The sequence below is a fragment of the Glycine soja genome, chromosome 4 (genome assembly GCF_004193775.1).
Source record: "Glycine soja cultivar W05 chromosome 4, ASM419377v2, whole genome shotgun sequence".
In the NCBI taxonomy this organism is placed as follows: domain Eukaryota; kingdom Viridiplantae; phylum Streptophyta; class Magnoliopsida; order Fabales; family Fabaceae; genus Glycine; species Glycine soja.
This window is the reverse complement of record NC_041005.1, coordinates 40,112,684-40,125,927: the sequence shown is the minus strand read 5'-3', so window position 1 is coordinate 40,125,927 and position 13,244 is coordinate 40,112,684. Positions and strand designations below refer to the sequence as shown.

At 35.1% G+C, this 13,244-nt stretch overlaps 1 protein-coding gene across 1 annotated transcript; it reads right to left on the bottom strand.

Annotated features, from left to right (window-relative positions):
* Positions 1-3,230: 3,230 nt before the first annotated feature.
* LOC114409681 (plant intracellular Ras-group-related LRR protein 7-like) lies at positions 3,231-11,693 on the bottom strand. Its single transcript, XM_028373219.1, has 9 exons — positions 11,374-11,693; positions 10,480-10,549; positions 10,276-10,322; positions 9,230-9,338; positions 9,014-9,099; positions 8,486-8,576; positions 7,742-7,827; positions 3,794-3,880; positions 3,231-3,690 (listed from the first exon to the last, which is right to left on the bottom strand). The coding sequence occupies exons 1-9, from the start codon at positions 11,470-11,472 to the stop codon at positions 3,580-3,582; spliced, it is 786 nt and encodes a 261-aa protein (XP_028229020.1). The 5' UTR covers positions 11,473-11,693; the 3' UTR covers positions 3,231-3,579.
* Between the last annotated feature and the right edge of the window lie 1,551 nt (positions 11,694-13,244).

Below are 13,244 nucleotides of genomic sequence, written 5' to 3'. Positions count from 1 at the left end.
TTGGTGCAGGGACCAGTTAGCATTAGTTGCAATGGCTACAACAAATCTGACAGTTTCAATCCTAGCCACTGGTGCATAGACTTCACCATAATCAATTCCAGCCTTTTGTAGAAAACCTTTTGCTACAAGTCTGGCCTTGTGTTTCACCACTTCCCCCTTTGGGTTAACCTTCACTTTATAAACCCATTTTAGTGCTATAGGCTTCTTGTTTGAAGGAGGATCCACCAATTCCCAGGTCTGATTTTTTTTCTATAGAGTCAATCTCCTCCTTCATAGCCCTCACCCATATTTTATTAGTCACTGCTTTGTCAAATTCGATAGGTTCAGCTTCTGCTATGAGTGCAAAATGGACCAATTCTCCTTCTAAGTTGACTTATGAATCCTGAAACAGCTCATAGTCCCTCAAAGTTATTGGTAGCTGACTTGTCCTTGATGATTTCCTTACACTAGGAACTTGGTTAGTAGTTGGTGCAGCTGGAGGTGTTTCTTCTTCTAACAATATCCTAGACTGACTTTCACTAGAAATTGAATTCCAATTCCAGCTTCTAGTTTCATCACAAATAACATCCCTACTGATGGATACTTGACCACTTTCTGGATTATACAGCTTGTAGCCTCCAGTTGAGTGATAACCAATTAGGATATGTGGCATGCCCTTATCATCAAGCTTTCTTCTAAGTTGATCAGGAACATGCTTGTAGCATATTGACCCAAAGATCCTCAGGTGTGTAACACTCGGTTTGGCTCCAGTCCATGCTTCCTCTGGTGAAGTATCTATCAATCTCTTAGTGGGAGATCTATTTAATATGTATGCAACAGTTTATATAGCTTCTCCCCACAAGAAACATGGTAGGTTTTTGCTCTTAAGCATGCATCTCACCATGTTTAGTAGTGTTTTGTTCCTTCTCTCAGCTGTGCCATTGTGTTGAGGTGTGTAAGGTGGTGTAACCTCATGAATTAACCCCTCACTTTCACAAAATTCCTTGAACTCTTTTGACACATACTCACCCCCACCATCAGTTCTTAGTACCTTAATCATTTTTCCACTTTGCTTTTCAACTAAGCATTTGAATTTCTTAAAGACATCTAGGACTTCATGCTTCCTTTTAATCAGATAAATCCAAACTTTCCTAGTTAAGTCATCAATGAAAAAGATGAAATACCTGCTGCCTCCAGGAGTTTCTGTTTGTATAGGACCACACACATCAGAATGGATGACCCCTAGCTTCTCAGTTGCTTTGGTAGGAACAAACTTGCGGAAGTTTCCTCTGGTTTGCTTGCATTCACTGCACTCTCTGCACACCTCATTAGGGACTACAATATGGGGTAATCCTTCAACCATCTTGTGGCTAGTGAGTAGGTGCAGATCCTTGAAGTTGAGATGACCAAACCTAAGGTGCCACAACCATTCCTCCTTATTTTCAGAGGTTGCAAAGCACTGATGCTTCAGAATATTCATCCCAATCCTAAATGTCCTGTTCTGGGACATATTTGCTTGGATAACCAGCTTTTGATTTCTATCAAATACCTTGAGGCAATTGTCTTCCATTGTCATAACAAATCCCTTTTGCAGTAGTTGCCCAAGACTCAACAGATTTGTTTTTAGGCCAGACACATATAGAACCTCCTCAATGACTGTTTCTTTTCCATTTGTGTCTCTGAAAGCCACTCTGCCAATGCCTTCTACAGTGAGACTACTATCATCTGCAAACCGGACTTTGCTCTTTGATGAGTCATCCAAACTGATGAACCATTCCCTCTTCCCTGTCATGTGAGTGGAACATCCAGAATCCAAGTACCAAGAGGTGTCAATGGAGGATTCCTTACTTGTGGTTGCCATGAGCATTACAGCTTCAGAATCCGATCCTTCATCCTGTGCCAGATTTGCCTGATTCTTTGGCTTATTTTTAGCACCTTCTCCTTGCCAACAGTCTCGTGCATAGTGACCAAGTTTTTGACAGTTGTGGCATCTCACTTTCCTCTTATCAAACTTCCATTCCTTGCTGCCATTGGAGCTATCATTTTTCTTCTGTGATTGATCACTTTTCTTTCCTTTAAAGAATTCACTGCCTGCATTATATCCTTGATCTTGGTGTTTCTGATTACTGCATGGCTTATTTCCCTTCCATGGTTCTTTCCCTTTTCCTTTGTAGTTGGATCTTGCTTGAAGTGCCTGTTCTTGATTGGATCTTCTCTCATTGATCCTCATTTCATGTGCCTCTAGGGAGTGTTGCAACTCTTCAATCTCCATGTCATCTAAGTTCCTTGACTCTTCAATTGCAACAGTCACATGATCAAATCGTGGTGGCAATGTTCTCAAGATTTTGTCTACCACTAGTTCATCAGGGATCTTGTCGTTACACGACCTCATGGCATTAACCAGTTCTTGAATCCTATCAAAGTAATCTGAAATTGATTCTTTCTCTTCCATGCATAGTAATTCATATTGCCTTCTCAAAGTCTGTAGCTTCACTTTCTTGTTCTTTTCTCCATCACCATATGTTTTCATCAGAATCTCCCATGCTTCCTTAGAGGTAGAGGCCTTCGAGATCTTGTTGAAAATCTTTGAGTTCACACATTGGTAAATGAGAAATCGAGCTTTGCAGTCAAGTTTTTGCTTCTGTTTGAAATCCAATTGCTGTTCTTCAGTGGCTTTCCTTCCGGGATCTTCAAACCCAAATGTCACCACTTCAAATACATCTTGGAAGCTAAAGATTGCCAACATATTGACCTTCCAATCATCAAACAATTTTCCATCGAAAACCGGTAAAGATCCTTGAATGATACTGTTTGAGCCAGCCATGTTGCACCTTGATCCTCCTTCACTTTCCTATACACAACTGCTATCTCAGAGGTTCCTCTACACGCGTTCTTGACTACCAAGAACCCCACTCAGCCACCACAATCACAAATATGATGGTGAAAACAATGAAGAATCACTCACAAATCACAGTTCTCAAAAAAAAAATCTCAAGAAGAAGGGTTTCCCTCAGTTTTTTTGGTGTCAACATAAGTTTGCTCTCCCTCTTTCTAATCTTCACAGGTCAGGTTCGTATAAGCTCTAGATACCATGTTAACTATTACACTTTTACAGAAAAAATGAATTGAATTGCTTATTCACTTCTCAATTGATTACAGTAGGAACCTTGCTTATATAGCAGGTTAATAGTAACTACTTGTTGGTTATAAGAAAACAAACTTAACCAACCTTATAACTACCAGTTTACAGCTTTTTAAAACTTTGAATTATTCCTAACAATTAATGGGGCAAAGAATGCAATGCCTTTTTAATTTACAGCTGCTGAGATACATATATCATTATCAACAAAATGACTTCAAATACCATATAGGGAAATTTAGTCTAGTGCTGTATAATGCCTGCATCTACAATCCAGCACATTTGTAGGCAAACTTGGATAGGGTAACAAAAAAAAAACAATAATATACAACGTGACACAAGGATCCCCACAAACTTATTTCATCTGTGAAATAAAAGGCATGGATTTGTATTCCACGCTACATCCAAAAGCTCATCCAAATGTACAACTGAAAGACCCCATCAACAAGCCTAAGATCACTTCATAGATCAACACCCTCATCAAGACCTTTGGAACCGATCATCACATTTGAATCAATTTGTTTGTCAAACTTCTTTTTCCTCCTTGCTTCAAACTCTTGAAACCCCTCCATCTAGAGCATTCATCAATAGTTCATTTGTATTGAGAATTGAATATTTCTAAAGATTTAGCAGAAAAATAGAGAAGGAAAAAAAAAATACAAAACAAGATCGTACCTGCTGAAATTGATCCATTGATATAGGATTACCATGCAGTGATATGTTCTGAAGAGCAATGCAGTCTTTCAATAAATTCAGAGGTATCTGTCCAAAAGGAAACCAAAGTGTCATCAAGACAATTGAAATCTAAGGAAATTGGTTGGAATATAAACCGTCAAGTTTGGAAGTAGGGGTGAGAATAGGCCAGGCCGGCCTACAGGGACCTACGACCTGGCCTACATAAAGCCTGACCTGAACTGACCTATTTAATTAAAAGATTAGGCTCATGCTTTTTTAAAAGCCTATTATATTAAATAAACCAGGCTTAGACTTATTAAAAAGCCTTACAAGCCTGATAGGCCTGCCTATATATATGTATATATACTTATATTATTTTTTGGGTATCAATATATACTTATATTATTTTTTGGGTACAATTAATTTTTTTTTGGAACTATCAAACTTTGATTACACATTACTGCTTCATAACTTCTATTCCTATAATCAAGTAAGACTTTAATTACAATTTAGGTGTGAGTCATGTGCCCCTTTATATTCCTCATTATTTTTATTGGCTTCCTGTTAACGTTTCTTTTTCCTTTAATTTTTCTATTACGTTCCTACTTACTCCATAGCAAAGGAATATTAAAAAAGATTTAATGTGAAGAAGACTTTTAAAAAGACTATCAGGCCAGACTAGGCTTTTAAAAAGGTTAAGCCGAACCAAAATAAAAGCCTTTGATAGGCTATAGGTCAGGCTCAGGCCTAAAAAATTCATCGTAGGCTAGGCTCAGGCCTTTCAAAGCCTGACCTGACCTATTCCCATCCCTATTTGGAAGCTAGAGGCAAATGACAAAACTCAGATGCGATGGATTTATGAAGACAAAAAAAAGGGGAAAAGGCATCATCATCTAAAAATAGTTTATCGATGAGGCTTATTGCATAAAAGATGGACACCTATGACGCCAGAGTCCAAACCCATCAACAGGAATTCTAGTCCGTATGAAATATGTATTTCAATGTCAATGCTACAATTTAACATGTATGGTTTAAAAATATTACAATTCTAAATATCAACTCAGTAATGCTGCACCACTTGATCACCTCTTACAAATGCTTGTAATGAGTAACTGCCCAAGTGCCCATGCGTATGAGTGGAAATGCAACTGGATATTCCTGATATTCAAGCAACAAATTTTTCTGGCAAACTATATGCATTTCCCTCAGACCAAACCAATGCAAAGAGAAACAGGTATAGCTTATTATAATGGCAAAGCAAATTTGTCATTGATTTTATACATCCTTACAGCTAAGTCAAACCATTACTGTACAACATGTATATCTCAGTGATGGTAGTTAACTTGGTGGATAGAAATAACTCCAAGCATTAAGTAAACCACTCATTCAAGTAACTTGTAAGCTTATGCTTCCCATAAGAAATCCTGGACTCAGATTCTTCACAAGCAAAAATAATAATCAAACAATATGCAACCAATTATTCAAGTCTGTAAATTTTATGAAATGCTAAAGACTTGACAATGCAAACTCCCATACTATAGTAAGTAGTAACAATCAACTTCAACAGATGAAACAAAACTAATATTTCTCTTATATGTCAGTGTTGATCAGTTTTGTAACACTCCTGTTTAGCTACTCAGCAGTTCCCACACAATAGGAAACTACACTGACCAATCAATTGGTTTTGTCTAGAAGAATAAAATTTAACACTTATCAAGTACATTTTAAATATTACAACCTGAGTTCTGAAGTTTCACTTATCCTCTCAATCATTCGTCAAAAGTACTCCATATCCAGAACAGGAAGCAATTACAATTAAGAGGTTCAAATTTCATGTATTTTGATAGGCCAAGCTCTGAATCAGGTGGTTAAAATTGTTATTAGGAAGTTTATTAGGCAGTTATTTCAATAATAGTTTAGGATTAGATGGTTATATATATAGATTGTGTGACAGACTTGTAGAAGACAATTAATGTGTCAGGTTGCTATTTCTGGTGTTTTGAAGGAGGAAACTCCATGATAGGGGAAACCCTATTGGAGTAAAACCCCCAAGTCCCACATTGGCTAGAGACAAGGTAAAGATAGAATATATAAGTGGGGGACAACTCTCACCCCATAAGCTAGCTTTTGGGGTTGAGTTAGGCCTAAACCCACATTCTAAGATGATATCAGAATCTATCCTAGATCCATTAAAAGGGTCACCCACCATATTATCCGCGCACCAAGCCCAAAAGTACTAGGCATGAGGGGCTATATTGGAAAAAATCCAAGTCCCACATTGGCTAGAGATAGTCCCAAGATAGAGTATATAAGTGGGGGCAACCCTCACACCCTATGAGCTAGTTTTTGGGGGGGTTGAGTTAGGCCCAAACCCACATTATAAGAAACCCGGTGTTTGTTGATGATTGTATTCAAATGTGGCCTAGAAACTAGATTATTTATATAATTTATTCAGAACTCTGTTTATTTCTTGAGTCCAACATATTTGCAACACAGATGAAGGTCCTAAAATATCCACCATGTTAAATTTGCACACATAGCCCCTCTAGGCTCCCTTTTTTTCAATCCTTCCAGATAAAGATCAGTTTGCTCGTATATCAACACAAACATAAAAAATTTAGCCTAGTATATCCTAGTTTCTTGTTGCAACACTGGAGGTCTAATACCAATAGACAGCAAGGAATCAATTAGGGCTTTAATATACCACTTGGCATCATGAATTTCATCCCACAGCTGCCAAGAATGAATGCAACCTACACAAGAAACAAGAGCTGCTGACAATGATGAGAGGAACCATGAAAACAGCAAATGATCTTGCTGCTCTCAGTATATATAATCTTCATTGACAGTACTACAATCATGGCCTTCTTAGGAGTGATGTCAATCTGGAATATCTGGATTAACAACATAGCAATGGACTCAATGTCCTTAAATCGCTGCTTCAAGCTGCTGCACTTGCTTCCATAACAGGAATTTTTTTCTCGTCCAATTTTAAGAAGTTAACTGTGAGAAGTTTATTGGAGTGCTCACTGGAGATGAAGAGGTGTAAGGATTGGTCAAATTATGGAATGGATTTGCATGCAAGGCCATTGATCAAACAGCAATCTCATGATACCAAGTAGAAACTCAAGAAAAATTGAGGAATTGAAGTTAAAGAAAGAGAGAGATCTGTGAATAAAATGATTGCTTTCATTAAATTGAACACTTCAGAGTTGTCATATATTTATACAATCTGAAAACTTTGTGAAGAGTTCAATTTAATGAGAGAGATCTGTGAATAAAATGGCCGCTTTCATTAAATTGAACTTTTCAGAGTTCTCCTATACATATGAAGCCTAATCCTATACAGCTCCCCATAAATTTTATTTTCTCTTGTCATTTTTTTAATTTGTCTCTTTGGATATATTCGTTAAAATCATTTTGTTAATTTAAAGGTAGAGATGTTACAAGTTGCATCAGATGAATTCAGGTAGCTGAACTTAGTAACCTGATATAATCAGGCCAAATTTCTCGCCTGTTTTGCTAATGCTTCAAAAAATTTTCAAGGACTGAAGTACTGCTTCCTAATTCATATAGAATTAGGATGGGTAGCATCAAATTTCTAGTGAAGAAACACATAAGCAATCAACATTCGGCCATTCTGTGGTTTTACACCACAGTTGGATAGTCCTTAGAAGTTAGAAGATGTCCATAACTAAATTTTAGAACATAATGGAAAAATTTAACACATTCACAAAATAAATAAATTAACATAAGAGAATAGGAAAATAATAAAGTGCATTCACTTTCGAATCTGGAAACAGCCTCTTTGCATATGCAAGGGTAAGGCTGCGTACAACATCCCTCCCCCATACCTTCGCATAGCGAAGAGCCTCTTGGCAATGGGGTACGAGAAAAAACTAAAATCCGGCACTTCATAAACTAGGTTTAAAAATCACAAAATACTACCTGCTTCACATTATTGTTATCCAAGCAAAGTGACTTCAAGTGAGAAAGATTGCACACCAAAGAGGGAAGATCTTCAATAAGATTATCTGCAATGTTCACAAAATGGTTGGAATTAGCTTCAGTCAAATACAACATAAAGACAAATAGAAAGAAAGATGGTGCAAATTGTTCCAAAGATCTTATGATGTGTATATCACCACAGTCAGTCTTCAAACTGAAATATTGGCATATCCTCAAATAATAACCACATATAACCAAATAGTGACTTTTGATTAAATTAAACCAGACCAAGGCATGTTTGGATTAACTGTTTTTGGAGGGGAGAGGGGGAGCTTTTTTTGTCAGCTTCCTGAGAGAGAGCTTTTAACAAAAGCATCCATTCCTCAAAAATACCTAAAAAAACATGCACAGACTACAAAGCACAAGGCAATCCAAACACTTAAGCTTCAACTTAAAGATAAGATGTAAGATAAGAAAAGTGATCTCAAACTTCAAGAAGCAATCTAGTATTGAGAACCCTAAACCCTAAAACAAAAACTTCTGTTGAAGAGAAAGAAAGATAGCATGAAGGCGGATCCTCCTCATCAGGCTAACAATCAACAAAATCCAGTTTAGCAAACACACACACGTGAATATGAATTCGGACGCAAGGAAAACATACACGTACACACAAATATGAAAAAACATGCATTACCATGCTCATGCAATGCATACATGAACTTTTTATGTTAATAAAAAACATACCATTAGCTTGTAATTCTTCCAAAGAGAAGCAACTCCCAACAGATTCTGGAAGAGACTGTAACTTGTTATTTGACACATTTAAAAGCACCAGCTGCATCATCAAACAATGTATTAGACTCTAAAGTTATAAGAAAACGGTAAGCATTTCATACTAAAAAACAATATAAGGGAACTTTCTGTTCATTTATTAAGATTCTTTATGGTTTAGAAGTTAAGTAATGTCAACAGCAAAACTGTAATTTTCTAAAAGCAGGAACAGTTAGACATAAATGGGCCACAACAGACAGTATAATAAAATATAAAGTGTCTCATTATAACAAGTAATGTTACATCATGTCTTACACATATATGACATGGAGACAGCTACCTTTTTGAAATGTTGGAACATAAAAGGATAATCGCATGGTTTTCAAAATTCCATGATCATGAAGCAATGATACTCATAGTTATATCTAATATAATGCATTAAGCATGAAATTCCAAATCATAGAAGCCATAGAGAAGTCAAAGGATAATTTAATTACTTACATTTCTCAAACTTCCAATGGTTGCTGGCAAGGATGTTAACAAATTCCCTGAGATGGATATGCGTTCCAGCCTTACTAACTGGCCCACTAGAGAAATAATACACTGTCAGCTATTACAAAAAACAGAAAAAATTCCACTAGATACATATCACGTAAGCAAATAAGATAATAATATTTCTTTTAAATAGTGACCTATAGGATTAAAGAAGAAAATTACATTCATCAGGCAAGGAAGTAATTCGATTTCCATCCAGGTTCATCAGTTTCAGAGATTGGAGTTTCCCCAAATTCACTGGCAGTCTCTCAATGAGGTTCTCCGCTAATATCTGTAACATCAATACAACTTCCATATTAAATAGCAGTCATAATCAATCTTTGATGTTACATAATTATAGCTCTTTGAAGAACTTCAAAGCAACCACTACCAAAACACTACCATGGCAAAAATAAATAAATTAAAGGTAGCACAGTCTTATTGTTCCAAAAAGCATGAGTTTCAAAATGAATATATAAACTCAATCTAATGATTCTACAAGAATCAATGAGTAACTGTAAAGGAAAAACAACAATATGACAGGGTTCAAGGAGGGAATACAACCAAACTTCAGTCAGGCCTGGGCTTCATAACTTCTATTTGTTCCTTTAGTATATAAGTTCAATGAATGGTGTAAAACAGACATGTATGGCAACTTGGATAAAAGTGTACCAAATACCAATACCAAGTAAGGAGACAACTATAGTGTTTAATTGCTTGTAGGTTTTGTTACTAGCAAGCACTAGACTGTTCCATTCTTTTACTTTTGTGGCAATTATTTTGAGAGGATTGAAAGCCTTCTATCACCAGCTTGTAGATTATAGGAATATAAGATGGTAGTTTCACTGAAACTCAAGCTAACAAGAAATAGTACATATATCTGAAAATGAAGCATGGAGTATAACTACCCTTTAAAATTTAAACATGTCATTTGTAGGTACTTAGCTAAAGCCTTTAAAAGAAACTGACCAAGAATAATTATATTATTGAACTGCACAAATTCAACGAAACGTACTCAAGGCAACAATTATTAGCTGGAATACTGATATTAACAAAAGAGGGCCACTAATTTCATGCCAAAATCTATTGCAGCTAATTTAATTTACCGACCCTTCACAATGCAACAGCATCAGATAAAATCCATAATCAATGTCTCAGTCCAAAAAAGTTGACAGTAAATGCTCAATAGAAGATACCGTCCCAAAGGCAGAGTAATAGTTGGTCCTTACCAGGCGCTGTACATTAATTAATTTGCTGATTTCCACCGGAATGTCAACTGAAGTCGAGAAAATGAATTGTTAGCAATAAAATAATAATCCTTTAGAGGAAAGGCACTTCTGTTCCTGGTCACCATTAGTATATCCACTTCAGAGCAATGACATCTTAACCAAAATGTAAGAAAAAGAAAAAGAAAGAATGCAAAAACCACTTACCTATCCGATTATGCGTCAAGTCAAGAGTGCGAACAGATGTGTCTAACTCAAGAATTTCATCCGGAAACGTCTGTTAGCAAAAGGGACTCCAAGGTATGTAAGTGTGTTTCACAAAAGCACACACGGGCAAGCAACACAAATACAAATACACAAAAAAAGAAAGAAATAAAGCAAATTGTGTCTATCTGCATAACAACAAAAATTTCAAATTTTCAATAAAAGCCACAGACTTCATCAAATGTTTTGAACATAGGTCTTGTAAGTATCACATAACAGTATAAACAACTTTTCAGAAAAATCGAATCAGACCCAGAAATCACCCTAAAATAGTTTCAATATGTAAATAACATAATTCAAACAAGAAAAACAGATTATCCTATTAAAGTCTTCTATCTAACACTACCGAACTAGTACACATAATAGCTTACAGAAAATTAAACATTAATTAAGGTTCCAATGCTATAAACACATACCAAGCTTAAACTACACACATAAAGAGGAAGAAAATACTATAAGCAGTGACCTAGGTGTCATTAACTTTAGACGACAAGAGCATAAGCTTTTATCTTTTCTGCCACCAGAATAATATCAACACACTTTCAAGGTTTAACACGTGACACGGTTAACACCCCATCATGCCACATGCATCAATCATCTCAACCAACGAAAAAACTATTAAAACAAAAGAAAAAGAAAAACCATTGCAATTTAGTAAATACTGCAAAACAAAGGCCAAGACTCAAGAGTGTAACACAGACGAAGAAAAGGAAAAGAAGAAGAAGAAGAAGAAGAAAAATTTAACGATAATACAATCGGTTATATTTTAAATAAATAAAATCGAAGAAGAACATGAGAGAGAGAGAGAGAGAGAGAGAGAAATAATAAAAAAATTGCCTTTAATTTGGAATCGCGCAAAGCAACAATGCCCGTGGATCGCCAACGCGCAGCCCTACTGGCCTTGGTGTCAGCGTTTTTGCTGGCGAAACAACCCATTTTTATTCTTATTTCTATGTTAGAATTGAAATTTGAAAGAATGAATTATTTGTTGTTTGAGTTCGTGGAATTGATGAAGAAGGAAGGTTTTTGCTGCACCGAGACAGAGTCAGAGAGAGCAGGAGGAACAAAAACCGCGTTTTTCTTTGCGCTTTGTTGTCCCACCCAAGACCAAACTAGGCGTAGTGTTGTACCCGGGTGTGTTGTGTTGTGTTGGGTTGGGTGGGTTTTATTTCCCTGCTCTACTCTCTCATGTGAGGTGTCACTTACACCGGTTGTTGCTCATTGCCTTGGTCTCTGTTTGGTTTAACTTTAGTTCAATGAGCCCACATTCTCATGCAAGTTTTTGTAGAAAATAAGAATTCGGAGTTTTTAATTCAACAGATTAGGATCTTTAAAGGAACATTTGGAAGGAGAAATTTTTTTCCAAGGAAATCATGATTATGGGGAACTAAGAATCTCCCGAATCATGTTTCTTTTGGAATAAATAAAAATCGTTTGATTGATTATTAAAAAATTTTAGGTAAATTTTTAAGGATTAAAGAGTTATTTATATTTTTATCAATTATTTTAATTATTTACTATATTATATAATTTAATAAAAAATGAGATGGTGTTTTTACTATAATAAAAAAATTAAATTTTAAAAGTAAGATTTTCACCTTCTTATGAGAAATTTTTTATGAAAACAGATTAAAAAACATTATCGAGAAATATCATTTCTCAAGAATATTATTTTTTAAAATATATATAAAATATGAGAAACTAAATTTTCAACCTATGATTTCTGAGTAATTTCTTTCCTACCAAATGTTCCCTTAAGTGGTTAGTAACTTACATTCTTTGGTCTTTTCCTTCTTTTTTTTTTTCTCCCTTTTTTCATTGTTTTCTCCTATCTCTCCATAGGACTTTTTTAAAGCATGCATTTAAACTCAATCCATTGCTCATTTTTTTCACCTATTGCCTTTTCCCTTTGAATCACAAATTTTTCATTTTGCTGAACTTTGTGGATTATCTAATCATACAAAATTTTACCCTTTTTGCATTGAATGAAAATTAGGTAAAAACAAATTTGGTAAATGACATTAGGTAAAATTTTCTTAAAAAGAGTGATTTTAAAATTTATAATTCAAACAAGATATTGAAATTTGAGAGGAATAAATCTCAATTATATAATATAATTTTAAAAGGGTGATTTTGCTACAAATTTTTGTGTGATTGTTTCTACGATGAAACAATTCTAAATTGCCAGCTTTTGTGTTAGAACATTGTTTTCTTGGAAAGGTTCTGAATAATTTGTAGTGTTAGGAATGGTTAGAACAAAGGACATTCTTTAATCATCAAACAAGTTTTTGATTTTTTCCATCAAGTAAGTTTTTGATTTAACAAACAAGTAAACATAAGTTATATAAACAAGACAAAAGCTAACAACACTTTTTCTGACACTCTGATTCTAAAACTCTCTATGATTAGTTAGAATTTATAAAAAATTATCATTTTTTTTGTAGATTTTGTTTCTCATTTATTGATTTTCTCTACCAAAATTGATTATTTCCAATAAGTTCTAACCATTCATAGAGAGTCTTTGAGGAAGAGTCAAAAAGAGTTCGACTAGCATTTCTCTTATAAAACAAAGACAAAGAAAGTAATCATCTTAGTCAAATAATAGGCTAAACATAACACACTACAAGAAAAATAACATATGCCTACGGACGCTTTTTTGCTACAGACATAAATTAGTGTAGGTAAATCTCAAAAAATACTTTTACCTA

Bases quoted from the DNA above. Each gene is read 5' to 3' on its own strand.
- LOC114409681 (XM_028373219.1), bottom strand. From the start codon at position 11,472: ATGGGTTGTTTCGCCAGCAAAAACGCTGACACCAAGGCCAGTAGGGCT. The intron at 9,100-9,229 runs GTAATTTTCTTC...TTATTTCTCTAG, and splicing joins TACTTCCTTGCCTGATGAAT to TGGGCCAGTTAGTAAGGCTG. The intron at 7,828-8,485 runs GTATGTTTTTTA...TGAACATTGCAG, and splicing joins GGAAGAATTACAAGCTAATG to ATAATCTTATTGAAGATCTT.